The 19,277-nt window shown below is 34.9% G+C and overlaps 1 protein-coding gene across 3 annotated transcripts in view; it reads right to left on the reverse strand.

The window, feature by feature from the left end:
• Positions 1-19,277, reverse strand: part of WDR17 (WD repeat domain 17) — a 55,209-nt gene that overhangs the window by 5,816 nt on the left and 30,116 nt on the right. For 2 of the 3 annotated variants that reach the window (XM_061372375.1, XM_061372388.1), the window contains exons 10-26: positions 18,564-18,646; positions 17,556-17,642; positions 16,758-16,922; positions 15,194-15,396; positions 14,909-15,058; positions 14,663-14,793; positions 12,806-12,931; positions 10,612-10,767; positions 10,267-10,331; positions 9,763-9,895; positions 8,232-8,323; positions 7,225-7,324; positions 5,268-5,407; positions 2,925-2,945; positions 1,873-1,984; positions 991-1,132; positions 799-901 (exon numbers count right to left, since the gene is read on the reverse strand). In XM_061372375.1, the coding sequence (XP_061228359.1) occupies positions 799-901; positions 991-1,132; positions 1,873-1,984; positions 2,925-2,945; positions 5,268-5,407; positions 7,225-7,324; positions 8,232-8,323; positions 9,763-9,895; positions 10,267-10,331; positions 10,612-10,767; positions 12,806-12,931; positions 14,663-14,793; positions 14,909-15,058; positions 15,194-15,396; positions 16,758-16,922; positions 17,556-17,642; positions 18,564-18,646 (2,009 nt within the window). The remainder of the gene's footprint in view (positions 1-798; positions 902-990; positions 1,133-1,872; positions 1,985-2,924; positions 2,946-5,267; positions 5,408-7,224; positions 7,325-8,231; positions 8,324-9,762; positions 9,896-10,266; positions 10,332-10,611; positions 10,768-12,805; positions 12,932-14,662; positions 14,794-14,908; positions 15,059-15,193; positions 15,397-16,757; positions 16,923-17,555; positions 17,643-18,563; positions 18,647-19,277) is intronic. The other variant, XM_061372382.1, reaches the window with a different exon arrangement.

Genomic DNA, 19,277 nt, shown 5'->3' on the forward strand with positions numbered 1-19,277 from the left:
CTAATTTATCCATCCATCTTTTGTGGAGAAACTATGCTTGCTGATTATGCTTACTTTCTGTGTGATGTAATTGTTAAAACAGACTCCATTTGCTTTATATTGATATCAATTATTACATTTTAAATAGCATGTACAATACAATATTATTAATATTAATATTAAGCACAATAATGTGAAATTATAAAACCGACATCACTCAAACATTTAAGTAAACTTTAAATGTAAATAAAATTGCCCTATTTATTAGAGTGGACTTCAGTTTTCCCAAGTTTCCCAACAGGCCACAGTTAAGAGTTAAGGTTTTTGCTCCTTTAGTTCTTCACAAATACACCTGTACTGCCCAGCTTTGATCACCTGTCATAAAGGTGAACCACAGCATCCAACTACTTTAGAGTTAATTTTGAGAGTGGTAGCTCAAATTTCCTTAACACCTTGACATTAAAACCTGCATTATGTGTGGTATCCACTGCTCTTTTTCCTCAGAAAACTGAAACCAGAGTGAGATTCTTCTGGCCAAAATGAGATTCTTCAGATATGAACAACACTGATTCATCTATTATAAATGTCCTGCAGAAGAAGTGGTGAAATATCTTTTTTCTTCCTGTTAAACCCTGAAAATTTAGGAAAATTCCATATTCTATTCTCCAGATTTGGAACTAGCCTGCTTGCTGAATTTTCTTTTTTACTTCTTCCGGTAAACAAAAAATTATACCAACAGTGCTCACCTATATTTTTTTTAATTCCAAACATTTATTTTAATGGAAACTCCAATTTTAGAAGTAAGGAAAATATACTCACTCAGTACATTTATGCAACACTAATCGTTCAGTGCGTATATAACTTAGAAGATCAAGATATGGACAGATGGAATCTAAAGTCCAGTCTGATCCACAAAGTTGCTCTGTTGAAAAACAGAAATAAAAGATACCTCAGGAGGCAAATTATACAAATGACTTATGCGCTAAAAGTTTTCTTCACCCAAACACCTACCTTTCACATACTGAATGCCAATAGGGAGAGCCTTTTCAGGTTCTGTGCTTAATAGATAGTATTTTATAGTTTCAAATATATCCCCATCAGCCTGAATTGTCTCTGCCAACCTCATACATTCTTCTACATCAGGAAGATTACACTGGAAAACAAAGATTTTGCCAAAGAATTATTGTAGTTTTCAAACAATTCTCTAAGATGCAGAGAAATACTGAAGTTTGCACATAGCAGTAAGATCAAACTCTCTGAAAGAAGAGTCATTGTTTGAAGGACAAACTGCCTACAATGCACATTATACAAGCCACCTAGACCAGAGAACACCACATGAGGAAAAGGTTCTCTAATTTTCATTTAAGCGCTATCAGTTTCCATTGCTAATGTTGTTTTTGTTTGGCTTTTTTTCTTCTCAACTTTTTATTACTGCTTAATAGAGTTGCAGTCTGAGTTGAACCTGAAGGTCATTCATGGAGCAGACCCTGCTGCTGCTGAAGAGGAAAGGCAGCATTTAAGGAGATAACAGACAAGATGAAAACCAGTTCAGGCTAGTACAGAAAGCTGATCTGCCAAGACGTGATTATACTGCACTTCAGTGATGAGGAGGTTATAAATCTGAAGACCACAACCTATTTCAGGAAGTAATGTCTGTCATGGAAAGACTGCACAAAGAGTAGAATTAAAGAATTAAAGTTCTTGTGCAATACTGAAAACAAAGTCAATTAAGACTAAAAGAGAAAAAAAAAAAAAAAGATACACAAAAAAGGATAAGACTCTTAGTGACAAATTTACACAACAGATTTATTTTACCCTAAGTTTTCTAAAATTTGTAAACAAATCAATACATAACCTGTTGTTAGCATTCAGGCAAATTCTTTTTCATTGTACCTTTTCATGCAGGTCATTGATTTCTTCTGTGCATCCAGGATAAAAAGCACATAGCTTTGCTAACTGCAGTTTATTATCAGGAATCATCATAAGAAGATCAACTGCTAAATCCCTGCACAAACAAAAGATGATACATAGTTACTCTTGATGGTTTGTAATAGGAGGAAACTTTTTTCTCTTTTAACTTTTAGAAATAAGTATTTACTGAAAAAAAATAATATATATATATTTCCAGAGAAGAGCAGAAGAGCAGAAACAACCTCAGTCTCCAAGACTATTTTGGTGCAATAAATGAGGCTTTTTTTTGGGTAGTCATGAGTTAATTTTCTTTTGCTTTAGTTGATTGAATTAAAGAGCTGTGCAACCTAAAGCATCAGAACCACCTCAAAGTGAGAGGGAAGAATATGTGAGCAGGGATGGGAAGGGAAAGTAGGACCCATCCAGACTTGAAAGAAGGGAAGATGTTTATGTGGCTCTGTCATGAAGCCATCCTCAAACTTCAAGGTTTCTACAACTCCACAGCATCACCATAAAGCACCTCTTAGTCATCCAGAATGGCTAGTGCTCCTATGACATTACAAAAGAGATTATACATGAAAAGAATGTCATCTTTCTGAAAGGAAAATTGTGTTTTAGAAAACTGACATTTCTGAAACACTAACATTTTACCATTGTTACTCCCTCCCTGACACAACAAGCAGCTGAGGGAAAAACCAAAAAATATTAGAAAATTGTTTTGAAACAATTATTCTATTGAGCTTTTAATAACTGGTTATGCTGGTTGTTCTGTAACTTCTATCCATGTAGGCATCATTTCTCCTGTGATCCACAGGACTGACTTGCCTCTGTGTAAGGCATAAAAGCTCCTATTGAATTCCTCTGGATGTTCAGGATGTGGTCTTTGGCTTAAAAATGTTTGAGTAAGCTACTGTCCAATATTTCCAACTGCTTTCTATCCACTTTCAAGTATTGATTGCACTTAGTTTAAGCTCATTTTCAGCATTAGTAAAGTCACAGGTTTTGAAATTTCTTTTGATAAACAAACAAAATACCTGTATCCAAGTGATGGAAAGCTAAAAAGAAGACATTGAAACAGTAATGAACAAAACTTTGGTTTGCATTCTTAATTTACAAAGGAAAAATCCAATAGAAAATAACTAAACTACAACAGCAAATCTAAGGGTCAGGTTAACTGACCTTAACAACAACAAAAAAATAGCTTTCCAGTGCCTTTTGACAACCTAAAGAAGCTACAACAGCAAATCTAAGGGTCAGGTTAACTGACCTTAACAACAAAAAAATAGCTTTCCAGTGCCTTTTGACAACCTAAAGAAGCTAATGTCACAAGGTCGTTGGAAAACCTGTTACACTATTACCATGCAAAAAACACTTTTCCAAGTTACAGAAAGGCTTTTTCAGTATATAGAATATTTCACAAGTTTTAAAACTATTTTCAAGATCAGTTACTCACATGGACTCATCTTCATAGGCAACTTAAACTTTTTTAAAAACTAATAGAAATTTTTCAGCCAAAACCATGAAACCAAATATTTATTAAAGAAAAAAAAATCTAAAGCCCTCATATAATGGCCTACGAATGGTGTTATATGGAGTTTTTAAGAATCAAACTGAAAACACGGTCAGTATAAAGAACAAAATCAGGTGGCTGAGTCAGCAAATGCGGAATTCAGTGTCTTCAGTAAAATACTGTTAGCCTTCTGAATAGCAGAAGGTTGCTTTTAACCATATTCAGATGCTAAGCACAAATGAAATGAAAATGCTGTTTTTATAACACTAACACATTTTCCCAAGGCTGTAGATTTGGAAAGATCGGGAAGGGCATGATTATTTTTTGGTTTGATTTCATATTTTAGAGCATTTCTAAAAAAATCCCCAAACCAAACAAAACCCCCATACCACTAAACCCCAAAATACATTTCACCAATAACTGATTTCATTATTAACCCATTGAGGTCCTTTTGGTATTTCTTGAGGCATCTACAATTAAGTGTGTCTCTACAATGGAATGTTTCAAATTGATGGATATCCCTAAGCATAAAAACTAGTAAAAACAAAAAGGGAGCCCTTCAATATCAGATGCCCTTGAACTCAAGCTTCAACATACATGAACTTATACATGCAGTAGCCCAAGTGGTATTATGTTGTGCCAGTATCTTTTCATTACAGAATATGAAGAGATTCAGGATTCTCTAACCTTTTCCTACAGAACAGAAAAATATGCTGTAATGGCTGCAAATCAGAATGCAGAATTGCAGGATATAGCTGTAATGGGTATTCAGTATAGCATATGAAACTCACTGAAAAATCCAAAAGTAAACTTAGGCAATATGCAGTTTTATCACATGTACCCATGTAGACTTCAGTGTACACATGCATAAGTTTGTAGAAGCTTTATGTACATATGCATAAATACCATACTATTATTTGTCATACACCAAGATCGGAACTAGCTTTTGTTATGCAACTGGAAAAAATATACATTGTTTTTCTCAACTCTATATCCAGTGCTTCCTATCAGAGTCTACATAAAAAACACTCTTCACAATGAAGGCAGGGAGATCAGAGGAAGAGTTTCAGAGACTTTAAATGCTGCAGAATGGAGTTTACAAAAGAACCCTGTTAGAACTAGTGTGATGCAGAAATGCTAAATCATTGTAAAACCAAAGCAGCACATCGTCCACTACTTATTTTATCTTTTTTCTAAAATGCTTCATTGTTTAAGGCAGCTTAAAAGCTGTGTAAAGATGAGTTCCTCTAGGTTTCTCTTAGATACTTAATCAAATGTGTCCTTCAAAGTAAAACCACTATGAGAAGGAAAAGAAAATTTAGCAAAGTTTCCCCTATATGCAACAGATAAATTACTCTTGTAGAATTAAATAGTAATCCCATTGTATCCTTATATCTTGTTATCTATCTTGTATTCCTGAAACCAATATAAAATAATTCCTCAACCTCATAGATTTTTATATTTTTCAATCAAGCACTTAAAAATCACCCCACAGATCCCACTTAAATTCTGTTCTTTTTGACTTTTTAATTCAATTGTAGTTTTACTTTGTCCATAAGAGCCATTTTTACTCAGTATAGACTAGAACTTGCAATGCCATCCATTGCCCAAGTACCTAGGAACCTTTTTTCAGTGGGTTTCATACTATGTTTGGCAAGGATTCTTCTCTCATTTATACCACATATAATGTATTTTGAGATTAAAGCAGAACATTTATATGCCCTGTACTTCAAAGGTCTAATATATCGATTATTATTGAACCTATCCATGGTAGTTTGGTGTCTATAAAACTTTCAGTATGAAACATCTTTATTATATTGTTGGGGGCAGGAGGAAAGAAATCTTCTTTAGATTAAGAAATTCTTACCATGTTGTTACTGTCATACATTTTCTTGCTAGTAATTCTAGGGCATAATGTGTTGCTTGTGCTGCACTTTCTCCTAAGACAGTACCCACACTGATTGCCAGCTCCAGTTCATTTCCACGAATCAGGTTTGTCATCGCAAGCTTGTTCAATGAAAAAATTATATCATCAAGGGACACAAGCATTTTTTGGGATTCACCATGTTCAGCATACGACATTCATTTATGAGACTGCTTTTTACAGATGGATAAAATAGGCATTAATTAAAGCAACTCTATACATAATTTGGGTCTATTAAATGAGTACATAATTGTGCATCATGTGTTAATCAGTTTATAAATAACCAAATAGATTTACTTTAGCAGAACCTTTTTTTATTCAACCAAAAAAAAATTACATAAATATGATACCTAAAAAGCATGACAACAATTCCTTCTAGTCTTAAGTAAGGACACTAGGTTTCACAGCATGTATTTTCTCTCTTCTGATGAAAGAAGACTCAAAAAAAATTGAAACCGACCAAACAAAAAAATAAACCAACTAAGGACTCTCCTGTTCTTATCCTCTCTGGTGAGCTGGAGTTGCCTATACGCACAGCAGAATATTAAACAGGAAGACACTACACAATGACTTGAAATACATCTATTTTGAAATACAGGCAATGACAGATTATTGATTTCTCTCTTAACAGACCATTATGATGAATATTCTACTTTCGTGAGACCTCACCTAGAGTATTGTGGACAGTTCTGGTGTCCTCAACATAAAAAGGACATGGATCTATTGGAACAAGTCCAGAATAGGGCCACGAGAATGATCAGGGGACTGGAGCACCTCCCATATGAAGATTGGCTGAGAAAGTTGGGACTGTTCAGCCTGAAGAAGAGAAGGCTGCGTGGAGACCTCATAGCAGCCTTCCAGTATCTGAAGGGGGCCTATAGGGATGCTGGGGATGGACCATTTATTAGGGACTGTAGTGATAGGACAAGGGGTAATCGGTTAAAACTTAAACAGGGGAAGTTTAGATTGGATATAAGGAGGAAATTCTTTCCTGTTAGGGTGGTGAGGCACTGGAATAGGTTGCCCAAGGAGGTTGTGAATACTCCATCCCTGGCAGTGTTCAAGGCCAGGTTGGACGAGGCCTCGGGTGATATGGTTTAGAGCGAGATGTCCCTGCCCATGGCAGGGTGGTTGGAACTTGATGATCTTAAGGTCCTTTCCAACCCTAACTATTCTATGATTCTATGACAGAGGAGGAAAAACATTGAGTCAGCATCAACAAAATCTAGGGAGAATAGGGGGAAGAAACTATTTTTAAAACTACAAAAAGAGAGAGAAAAGTCTAATTAAAAGTTTCCTATGTGTCACTGGTTCCTACATAGACTTTTTCCTACAGTGGTGAGGCACTGGAACAGGTTGCCCAAGGAAGTGTGAATGCCCCATCCCTAGCAATGTTCAAGGCCAAGTTGGACAGGGCTTTGGGGCAATGCGGTCTAGTGGGAGGTGTCCCTGCCATGGCAGGGGGTTGGAACTAGATGACCTTAAGGTCCTTTCCAACCCTAACTATTCTATAAGGTAGAGATTGCATCAAAATAATGTGCCAGTTCTGAATAGGTCTTTTGAGTCACTGCAAACCGCAATACTGGTGTGTATATGTATATATGTAAAGTACCTAGGGACCTTATATTTTCTAATACAACAAGATACTATATATGTGAAAATACAGCAATAAAATACTACATCCTGTACATGAGGGAAATCTTGAATTTAATGGAATTAGGGATATTGTAAGGATCAAATTCTCTATAAATTTATAGAAAGCAAACACCAAGAATAAGTAACACATTTTAGAATGTGGTACATACATTTAAAAAAATAATTAATGTGTGGAGATGTAAAATGGAAGTCAGTGTTGGCCTTTCCAAGGCCTTTCCACTTAAAAGTGAAAAAAAAAAATTACCTCTATATTTTCAACAGCCAGATGGCAACATGCTGCAAGCACTGCATGGCCATCCTGGAAATACCACTCTGCCAGTTCTTTACTGACCTTGTGCAGAAGCCTGCAAGAACAAAAAGTGAATTATGCAAGGTTATTTAAAGGCTGGAATTCTTCTGCTCTTAATTTATGTAGTTAGATAGAAAAAAGTCACCACATTCGCTTCTGTACCCTAAAATTTTTCTTTCACTTATTGAAAATGATACTACTAGCTTTAAAAATGCAGTTTGAGCTTCATCCACCACTTATATTGCTGCATATTCAAGTGGGTCAGTTTCCCAAAATCTACTTCAGTATGGAAATGGCTCTTCATTTTGACAGAAGAGAAATCCAATATTTGGATATTCATGTACCTGTAAACTCTGCATAAGTATTTCTTCATTTGCTCAAAAATTGTACATGTAAATGAAGTAACTACACAAACTCCAAGCTGCTTTTGTTACTACACACATAACTTGATAATGTAAGTCAGGTTTCTGAGCACCATTCTAAGCAAGGAGAGATGTACATTTTCTTTTCCAGGCACATACAATGAAAATATGGCCATTAGCATACATTGGCAGAAATTTCACTGATGATAAACAGTAAAAGCTTCAGGAGAAGATGCATAAAACATAGGGTCTCACATATATTTGTTAATGCTAAATCTCACTCTACTTACCAAAATTCGATGTCAAAATGCTACGTATTTAACTATATTTAATTGCAGAGGAACACATCAGGCAAATGAAAAGGATTTTTATCATACATACGTATGAAAAATCCATTTGGTGCCAGAAGTGACAACAGGGGAATTATTCAGAGGAGCATCAGATAGTAGGTAACTCTATCAACCAAGTTCTAGAAGATGTAACATTTTGTTGTCGAATTCTTCATTGCTGATGCCAACTTAAACCACTAAGGTTTAACTCCCTTGATGACTTTACATTCTGCATTAAAATGAGGCTTTAGATATAGAAAGAACAACTTACTCATTATAATCATCTGTACTGCTTCCACCAGAATTTAAAGATCCACCTGTTGCGGAGAGTGGTGATATCTGTATATTTCCTTCACAAGCTGCCTGGCAGTAAATAAAAAAGTAAAATAAAAATCAAACTGAATAGGAAATGCATTGTTTCAAAAATAAACAAAAAAATCTATGATCTATAAAAATCCTTCTAAGGGCCAGGTATAACAAAGGAAATATTTAAACCAATTCTTCATAGGTAAATCTTTGCCTAGTTTTACTCAGCCATACAAGAAATTCTATAGAAGCAAGTTTTTTTCCTATGCATTTGTACAGGACTTTTTCCATCATTTGAATACGTCTAAAATGGACAGTCAAGGGTAAAACCTTGATTTTTACATCCCAAGGAGCAAGTGGCTGTCAGTGAAGGATGAACTCCATAGATACTTCTCAGTAGGTATACCAGCAAATCTGGAAAGGCTCAGATAGTGGTATAAGATGACCCTTTTTCATGCCTGACAATAAATTATTTCTGTCATTAAATAAGAAGAAATCAGTATGAGTTCAAATGAAATTCTTTCATGTGCTTTAAGGTGTAGCTTGGTTAACAACATTAAAGAGCTCAGTTAAAAGGGAAAGTTCTGATATTTTATTGCCTAATATTATCTGATGAAACCTTTGAAACAAAGACTATTCTATGAATTGTACTAAAAGCAACCCTCACGATGTCACTCTTACAAGAAAAATAATCTTTCTAAAGCTTTACAGTGCTTGGAGGTTTAAACATTATAACTTGCTGAATTTAAGCATACCTCAAAGTTCCATTCTGTGCACAACAATATACAGATAAACAATTTCTAAAGGACAAATTCTCATGCATTATTAAAGTTCTTATCTCTGAGGGAATTGAATGTCCAAGGCATGAAAGAGTGTACCAAGGACAAATTGTGAGAGTTTATTTAACAAGCTATATTAAGTATGTAGAAATTACTCAAAAAGAATAAAGGAATGGTGAAAGAGAATAAAAAAAAATATCAGTTTCTCATGTTGTGTGCTGTGTTTAACTTGGTGTTTACATTCAAATCAGAATGTGCTCTTGGTAGTCTCTTGTATTGTTTTTTACACTAATTTGAAAGTTTGGTTTCCTATATTACTACTGTAACTGAGCAGTTTCACCCAAAGATTCTATAGGAAGTAATGTAAGCAAGATCGCAGCAGAACACAAATCCTAAATGTACTTGACGTTAAGGACAATACTGACTGCTGAAAATCAGGTTTATTTTCTATTTCAACCAAAATCAAATACACTGGTTTTCATTTGGACATTTGATTGCCATTTAGAGGAATTGGACTTAAAATCTGTAAATATGAGATACCTTTTTATGATTTCTGAATAAAAACTGGTCAATACAATATGAACGTAAAGAATGCGGTAGCATTAGTATTTAGCTATTTTGCAGAAGTGAACAGAGCTAGCCTTTTAAATGTGCTTGGCACGGTCAGAGTTGTAAAGAAATAGCTAAATACATCTACCATATCATTCTATATAATACCTGTGCAACAAGAAGAGCCTCTTGAAGCTGGCCTCTTGAAGTAAAGAAAGATACTAGTTTCTTCACATCTCCGACAGCTATACAGTATGGGATGACATCATCATTTTCTTCTTGAATCAACTGATCAGCTCTCCTAATTAAACAAATGAATAAAATATATAACTGATCACTAAACTGCTCTCTATGCTGTAGGTGTTAGACGAAGCTACATAAAGTTCACTGAAACCCATCCGCCTTCCCAGACCTCAGAAGACTTGCAAACTGCGGATACTGCACTAAAAGGTTAAGTTTGCAATTTATGCTCAACCCTTTAACTTGATTCCCATACACAAAATCATTGTTGAAATCCTCCACAGTTCCACCACAAAGCTTACCGAACAAAAAGTAACATTAAGAGAATGTTGTAGCAAAAGCAAAGTACAACTGGTGTTAATATCCACCCTTCCTACTTTGTTCTTCTATAGACAGAAGCCACAATTCAGCACCTTATTTTTACTACCTTACCTTTGCATTAACTTCCTCCAATATTTCATCGAAACACCGGGTGCAACTGAGAGAGCCTTGTCCCACTAGGAGAAAGCAGCAGTACATTTAACCTGACCATTTTATTTTGAGAAACAGCTATATTTTTAACTAGTTTCACAATTCTTCCATTAGATATAAATTTGTCAAGAAGTTAAATAAGGAATGAACTATGCATTAGACTGCATATGTTAAAAATAATATAGCTGGAGCAAAATTACACTTTTCTGGACTTGTGACCCAATTTGTTGCTACCTTATCTTTGATAGGGTAGCTCATTTTCAGAACCTTCATCTTTTGTTCTTCAAGAATGTTCTGATATTTTACCTCTCCAAGTTCTACCATTAGTTCACAATATCGCTGAATTTGTCCTAATCTTAAATGTATTTCTGCTGCTTCTTTAAGCCTCTCTTCTTTGCTTGGTGCACCAATACCACCTCCAAACTTGGACATTTTTACTGTTGTCAGTTCTTGTGCCCTTGACTGAGGGAAAAAAACCCAACACAAAAACAACAGAAAAGATAAAAAAGTTAAAAAAAGAACAGTTTTCTGCAGTGAAAACAAGTTTTCTTCAGAACAAATTAGTATCAAATGTTACAATGAAACACAAAGGCATTAATTTAAGAAAAAAAATCCTTTTAAGAAAAGGTTGAGTGGAAGATATTACAGTCAAGTAATTAGAAGTGCTTACAATGAGGTCGCAGTAAACTATTTGTTAAAGTTAACTGTTAGTGTTTTGTTGCACACATTCATTTTCCTCAATTATTTTTAATCTCTTACATATATATTTTTTTTATATTCTCAACCATTTTCTCATATGTAATAGTAATTCACTCAGATATCCATCGTAAAAATCTTGATATTTATGAAATTTCAAAAAATATCTGTGAACATAAACCATACAGGGCTGGGAACTGCATTTAGTACCCTTACAATGATGTCCACAGGAACATAGAATAAAGACAGTAGGCTCAACTGATGTCCTGATCTGTCATACACCATGAATCTTATGACCAGTAAATGATTTACATTTCCAACCACTGCAATTTTAATATTAGTTGAAGAGACAAGACTAAATTTCTCCATCTGGCAGAGTTTGAGAAACAAGCGCTAATAGGATCACAGTTAACATAACAAAAAAAAACCCCAAACCCCAACCAACAGAAAACCCCCAAACAAACCAGCATAAAGAAGCTTTGCTTCACATTTCAAAAATTGTCAGTTTAACTTTATCAGCAGTACATGTGAGACGGTGTTTGGCTATTAATGACTTAGAATACCATATAAGGAGGATGGCAAAGGATTTGTTTTTTTAAAACAATGTTACTTTTTTTATTTGGAACCTCTATCTTTTTTATCATTTTCATGCTCAAGTCTCTGATGTATCCTTTAAGTCTGCTAAAACAGAAAACCCCACTTGCTCTAGGTCCCTACTTCATCCTGAAATATTTATGTGCTGCAATGCTATCAACCAGTTTCATTAAGGGAAAATGGTTTTAGCAGTCATAAACAAGCAGCCATCATTACCCTATCCCTACTTTTTCTTAAAGCTGTGTAGAAAGATTCTGAGTCAGCAAAAAGTGAGCAAAATGCTTTTAATTAATGTGAACACTTAATCCAGATCCACAGAATGAACAACAATTACTGTAGTTACTGTAGGTTGCCTGAGTTGTAAATGCATGAAAACGAGTTGCAGGGATAAACAGACTGCTTTCACTGCATGAGTCAAGAATTAAACGTCTTCTTCTCAGTCCAGCTGTCTGAGAAAACTGTTTTCTGGATACATGGGCACTCACATGGACCTTCATAATATAAGCAGAGCAGCCGCTATTATTACAGTTAACATCACTAATAAAAAGCTTTCATGACTTAAGAGTCATGAGGTATGTAGGACACTTTAAGTCTGATTTTGCAAAAGGCAGCCTATAACAACAAACATCAGGTGAAACCTGGCAAGTCTTTAGCCCTGGAAGTGGCATGTATTTCCTGATCCATACCACTAGATAATCTTTCCTCTATTACCAGATCAGTCATTACAGTATGGGACTCTTTAGTATCCCTAGGAAGCCCCTGACAATACCACATATCCGTGTACACTGTGCAAATTGTATGTCTGGTTGCATATTCATATTTGCAGCTACTAAGAAATTTATGGCCTACTACTTGAATTTCACGTTCATATCTGAGTCACTCTTCAGCTGCATATCTGTATTAATGACAAGCTCTTGGTTTTCCACTCCTTCCAGACAGCTTCAGAGCATATTTCTGCAGGGAAGACAAACTTGCTTCATAGCTCAAGTTGTTGTGATGCTGACTTTGCAATTTCTTTTTCATTATTTTGAAAATGCTTTTCCAGTTAATAACTGTAACCTAGTATTTTAACACAGACTGTGCATGAAATAAATTTGGACATGAAATAAATTGTGACCCTTTTGTAAAGCATTACAAGTTCTTTCAAAAAATAAGCGAAACACTATATAGATTAACAACCATTTTCACCTGCTGTTTACGCTTCACTTACCATTCTGAATCTAATGAGATGTTTCATATGCATAATTCCTTTGCAGTAGTTTTGTGGAAGCAAACTGTCATCCTGTCCTTTTATTACAGCAACCAAATCCCATAAATTTTTGCTGCCTCCTGGAGGCTAAAATTATTAGAGAAGAAAAGAGCTGTATTACAGGAATGTTCAAGAGAGAAACTTGAACTTTGTTCAAAACATTGGAAAACATTTGTTTGGCGATTCCAAGAAACACAATTTCAGACAATTTTGATATTAGAAGCTTTCCTATGAAGATAAGAACTAGTTCAAGACACATTTTCTTCTATCTTCTTGAAGGCTGTGAATATACAACAAAATCCATGAACCTAAATATCTGGTTATGTTTGGACATAGTTGATGGCTTGCCATTAGAGCTTTCCCTTTTGCTCCCAAAGGAATGCAAGCTATTTGGTGGCTACTAATGGCATAAAACAACATTCATCTGCTGGGATGCAGATGCTGCCCCAGTACTTGTTTACCATTTTCTGTAAAGCAAAGGTGTGGGCCAGGCAAAAAACAACTTCAAGGATTGACTGCCACAATCTGGTTTACTATCTTAATATTAAATCTCAAAATAGATACACATGGTATACATGTATATGCACAGAATCTTTCAGGCCAACAGGGCATTTTTTTAAATAAACTTTACGCATTTTTATTGGTCTAACATTTGAGTCAGTCCTTCTGTAGAGCTATGACAATGGCTTAACATTGAATGAGGCCTAAAAGAGAGAAGAGAGTGAGTAATTAGAAGCTCTAAAAACAAACAAACAAACAAACAAACAAACTGATCTGAAAGAGATTTTCTAAGAATAAGAGGATTACAAGTTGGGGGTGGGGGGCATGGAGAAGAGTATTCCCTTTCCTTTCAGTCTGTTAAACCTCCTATTGATCGCCTCTAGATTAAGCACAACACTATTTTCTGGACGCAAAAATCACTGAACACAGCTGATAAAAAAAGGTTTTATTCTTTGAATATTCTAATATTCTTGCAAAAGTTTTACTGTCAAATTAACATGGGACATCAAAATTCATAACTTCTGTGAAACAAGGAATTCCATAAAAATATATTTTTAATAAAACAGGAAATTTCAAGATTTGTAACTGAGGCAGATTGTTTCAGCATTTCATACACTTCAATTTAGCTAGAAATCAAACCAAATATTTTGGATCAATTAGGTCTGTTTGCATCAGTGTATTATTACAACAGAGCTTGATAGAAGCTGCAGCTCCAGGTCATTTTTGTCCTCATTCTACCTCAGCTTCAGTTGCTGTGTAGGTAAGCACTCTCAGGACAGTTTCTATTTTTAACTCAATTGCAGAGAGAGGCTGCAGTGATTTACAGAAAATATTACTGTGCAATGGAGCACAGGGATGGGTACTGGGGCCATGGGTCACCCGGATCTATAGCTCCTAGAAGGTAATACAGAAGTTCTGACACAGACACTTGGGCAGTTCAAAGCTTACCTGCAACAAGGATGTCTCTTTGATGGATAAAAATTTAAAACTCCAATGTAGTTTGATAAAGCATATCTTTTCATTTGCTTCACTAGAAAATTCTTGCTAAATCAAACCTTTCCCACAGAAAATTGAATTATCCCACTTATTACACTTTGTGAACAATTGGTGTTCAGAACTGACTAAGAATTTAGTAATGGACATTTTTACATGCAGAACTGTTAATAGACAGAATTGATTTCTGCATATTTCTGAGATCCCTTTAAGAAAAGGAGATTAAAAAATGGTAAAGAAGAAAGAAATTTCACTTCTGGGAACTGACTTCAGAAGAGAAAGTCACGCACATTGACAACATCCTTAAATTTGCACAATACTTACTGAAAAACATTCTGAAAACCATCTTAGTTTTTTTACTCGAGCATTTCCTGGATTTTTTTCCACATCTTGTTTAATATCTCTGGACACTTTACCACACAGCAAAGGAGGAGCACCAGATTCCACAGCACGATCTAACACATACAAACATACATCAAAATTAAAAAAAAAAAAAAAAAAAAGAAGGAAAAAAAAAGAAAAAAGAAAAAAGGAAAAAAAACAAACCAATGGTATAAACAGTTTACTTACCTGTATTGCCAATAATTTCATCCCAACATCTATCTGCTAAAATATTTATTTGTAGAGGATTTATAAGAGGTGTCAATGACCAGAGTCTCACAGTGGAGTCACGAGAGCAAGATGCCATAGTAAATGGACGACTGGGATGACATGTTAATCCTAGTGGAGAGGGCATTTAAAAATGTAGTCAAGTAATTAAGTTTATCTAGAGAACTGATATGATTAAATTATTTTATAAATTTTAAAGTATATTAAAACACATTTCAATACAGAAATAAAATTTTTAAATATTACCATATACATCTGCACCATGATCACAAACTGTGTCCAAACATGTTCCATCTCTTGTGTCCCAGACTCGAATTGTATGGTCCCAACTGCCAGATACCAGAAGGTAAGGAATTTCAGGATTCCACATCAATCCTCGTACTGGAGCTGTATGTCCACTAAGAACATTTATACAAGCATCCTGTGTATAATCCCATATTCGAACAGTTCTGAAACAGGATGAAAGAAGAAAGTCTCTATACGGGACATTAAGAAGCACTTCTTTACCGAGAGTGGTCAAACACTGGAACAGGCTTTTAAACTGTGAAACTCTCACCCCAATTACACACGTAATGAGGAAGAATTCATACTAGCTTTCTTACTATTCTTTTCTTCCCTTTTAAATAAGCAAGTTTCCAGCATTTCCTTTTCTTTTCAACAGTTGTTATTGCTGGGTAGAGCTAATTCAGCACACTACAGAATTAGGAAAAGTTCAGTTCTTGAAAGGATCATGGTAATTCTGGCTAAAATTTAGTATGCAATTAAATAAGTTATCAAAGCTCTTTCATGGCAGCAGAGCCACCTATTACAGTTTTTCCAGTGATGCAAAGGGGCAATGTGTGATCCTTGCATACTGCTCCCATGTGCCAAAATTCTAGCCAAAGCCTAGCTGCTGAACAGGTCATCTGAAATTACTCTGACTTTGACTGTGAATAGGAGTGTTCCCAAGTACTGTAAACTCAAAAGGCCTGCTTACTTTGTTTTACCTAGGACTAAGTTATCCAGTGATCCCCTTCCCTCAAAGTGAAAGTGTGACTGCATTCTGGAAATCCCTCTGCAATCAAGTCTTACTACATAACCATGATTGGTAATAAAATCAGAATACATCATAATGACACCATGACAGAATTTTGGATTCACTACTTCTTCCCCATGTGAAATGGGATTTACACATAAAAAGTTTGTTTTCAAGTTGGTTTCTTTCATGAATCATTACACTATGAACTAACAGATTTGCTGCAAGCATAGATATCTATTGAATGACACTGCGGAAAGCAGTAGAAGCCAATACCCTAAAGTGTTATACTTTTAAAAAAAATGTTTTGTATACTCTGGAGGGACATCACTTCAAATTACAGAAAACTCCCTCCTGCTTACCATAGACTGATGTGCTCTCTCTCAAAAAAAAAAATAAAAAAAAATTATCAAACCAGACATTCCTAGCACTTGTTAAAAATCCCCACAGATTCTACTTAATACACTTTTGAAAGACATCAAATAAGGGCAGGTCTTGCATCCATATCTTTAAACATAATGTAAGTGTGTGTTATCCTCTTTTTATCATTCCTGGGAATAACACGTATCAGTCACTGACTCTACCCTTTGGAAAACATTGGGAAAGTTGTTTTGCTACAGCAGTTGTGACAATTTTAGATAATGATCCTTCCAAATACTGTATTAAGAAGGCAGAGATTTAAAATATTATTCAGAGTTTTTGAAGGTACCATCACCAGTACTACTTAAGATCCTTAAATTTCTCTAATAATCCTGCTTAAGTTTTTAAATTTTCTAATAGTTCAGAAATACATACCCATCATCAGAGCCACTGCAGAGGATTCCTTCTCTCAGAGGAGACCACCGTACATGAAACACCTTTGCAGTATGCCCTGCAAAAACTTTCAGTGGCTGATCAGAGCTGGTTGCCAGGTAAAAAACACGAACATTTTTATCCTCACAACCAGTAGCTATCATATCTCTGAAAAATAAAAATAGTAAAATCCTCAGTCTCAGGGATCATAAAAAGTGCTTAGGCATTTCAGTCTAGAAATAAATATTATGTGTATTTTGCAGTTTACTTTTTAAAAAAGTGTATTTTTGCTTCACCTTTGTCTCTTTATGATGCAATTACTGGTAACCCGATAAAATCCACTAAATCAGAAAAAAAAACCCTGCTAAAGATCCACTAGTTGCAATAGGAAATAGCAGTTGCTCTACACTCTGACCAAGCAACCAACACACAATTATGAATAGACTGAATTACCATGTAATTATTTGTTAGGGTTTTTTTTGTGAGAAAAGGTTCTCATTTTGTTATTAGGAATTATCTGCAAAATTACCGTATATCACAGTGTATTTAGTTGCCTGGTACATCTTTAGCTTAGGAAGTCAATCTAATCAATCTAAACCCCAATTTTGTGGTATTTAATGTCTGTCTTCTTTTTTTTTCCTCTATTATATATTCTACATATATATACTATGGTGGAACAGAAACAATTTCAGTGCTCTAATTTCACAGTAAAAAACACATTCTAAACAACTTTATGTTATATTATTGGTAATCAATTTTAATAGTAAACATTATAAAATCTTTGGGTTCATTTTTACTTACTTGTTGTTTTGACTCCAATCACAGCCAAATACTGCAGCTGGATGTTTGTACTTGTGAAGAACCTTGCCATCAATTGTTCGAATAATACTGAAACCAATTAAAATGTAAGATTTTGAGGAAACAGCATTCTGAGTAGCATAGCATATCCAAAAGCTACCTTTGATTCTGTGCAAATAAGCCAGATAACAAAAAAATGTATACGGAAAGAATATAAGAAATCTTTATTTTTACACCCCCTCAACTACTAAGGCTAACTCTGTATTTCTCAACAGAACATTTAATTGGACTTCAGAGTCCATATTCCTTCAGAGGGACTGTAATGATGCTCACTGAGCTACCTCCCTCCCTGAAAGGATCCCCATAGCCAAAATTTAAGTTGTAGCTATGGTTTTAAGGTACAAAGGGATTTAGGAATTATAAATAAATAAATAGACAAATAGATAGATTGTTTTCTAGAATACATGCTCATTATATTTGAGCTGAAATAACATGGGTGGCAGAGAAAAAGGATGATCAAGGATTTAAAAATGTACTGAAACACAATACATGCAAAATTGGTCTCAGTGAGCAAGTTTTTACACATAAGCTATTATACCCCTGTAATAGTAGCATTGCAATTACTTTGTTCAAAAACAGTGATTCCTAGTCCTTCAAATAACAAACTTCCCCCCCCCCCCAAAAAATAATCCTAAACCAAAAACAAGCAAAGTGGGATAAGCTTTAGAAAAGTTTGCTCCATATATTCAGATAAGAAACCTAGAAGAATATTCTTGGGAAAAAAAAAAAAAATCAATATTCTGTTTCACTGTTTAAGTCTTAGACATTATTTCTTTTACCTTTATTTTTTTCTTAAAAACATGAAAAATATATCCTAACAAGTACAGGAAATTAATATAACCCTAGTTTTGCTCAACAAGAAAAGTTTTCAAATTAATCACTGATAGTACTATCAAAGCTTACTGATTTGATTTATTTAGCAGTTTTTGATTTTCTTCCAATATCACTCACCAAAATCCATCACTGCTGCAGGTTGCTATTCTTTTGGAATCTTTATGACTCCAGGCAATGCAGAAGATTCCATTCTTTCCATGCTTCAAAAAATGCAAAATACCTATCAATAAGAAATAATTCACCCCTTTTTCTCTCATCTGTTAACTCATCTTTTTTATTTTATTCTCCTACGGGCTTCAGCCTTTTTTTCCCAGTAAAGAATACTGTACAAAACCACATTACAATGAGTCCCCAGTACAGCTTGGATATTTGAGAATCCAAGTCCAAAAAATTGGGACTGAGAGGAGAGACAGTAAAGCTGTCACACTCTCCAGGATCCAAGAGACAAAACTGGGTCAAGCTGAAGAATGAGCCATCCATAACTATATAAACCTGAAGCTTGAATAAACACTAGCTACTTGTTGGAATAATGAAGTTAGTGGGCATGAAATGTGAAAACTTAAGTGAGACATGTAGCAGGACAAGCCTTTGAGAAAAGATGTTTAGTAACAAAAGTGCAAACCTAAGTGTTGGTACTTGGGAACTCCTGAATGTATATATGTATATTTGTTTTCTGCCTGCTCACCACCCGCACCCCTTTCTTCTTAATGAGCATCCTTTGCCCTCCAATGCTGATGCCACAGTTAATTGTATCTGTATAACCTTCAGAATACATCCATATACTAAGATAGTATACAAAATAGTACAAAATATTACATATATTAAATATAT

This window comes from Neopsephotus bourkii, unplaced genomic scaffold (assembly GCF_033783945.1).
Source record: "Neopsephotus bourkii isolate Nb327-2 ecotype Australia unplaced genomic scaffold, CSIRO-AGI_Nbou_v1 NB_168, whole genome shotgun sequence".
NCBI lineage: Eukaryota > Metazoa > Chordata > Aves > Psittaciformes > Psittacidae > Neopsephotus > Neopsephotus bourkii.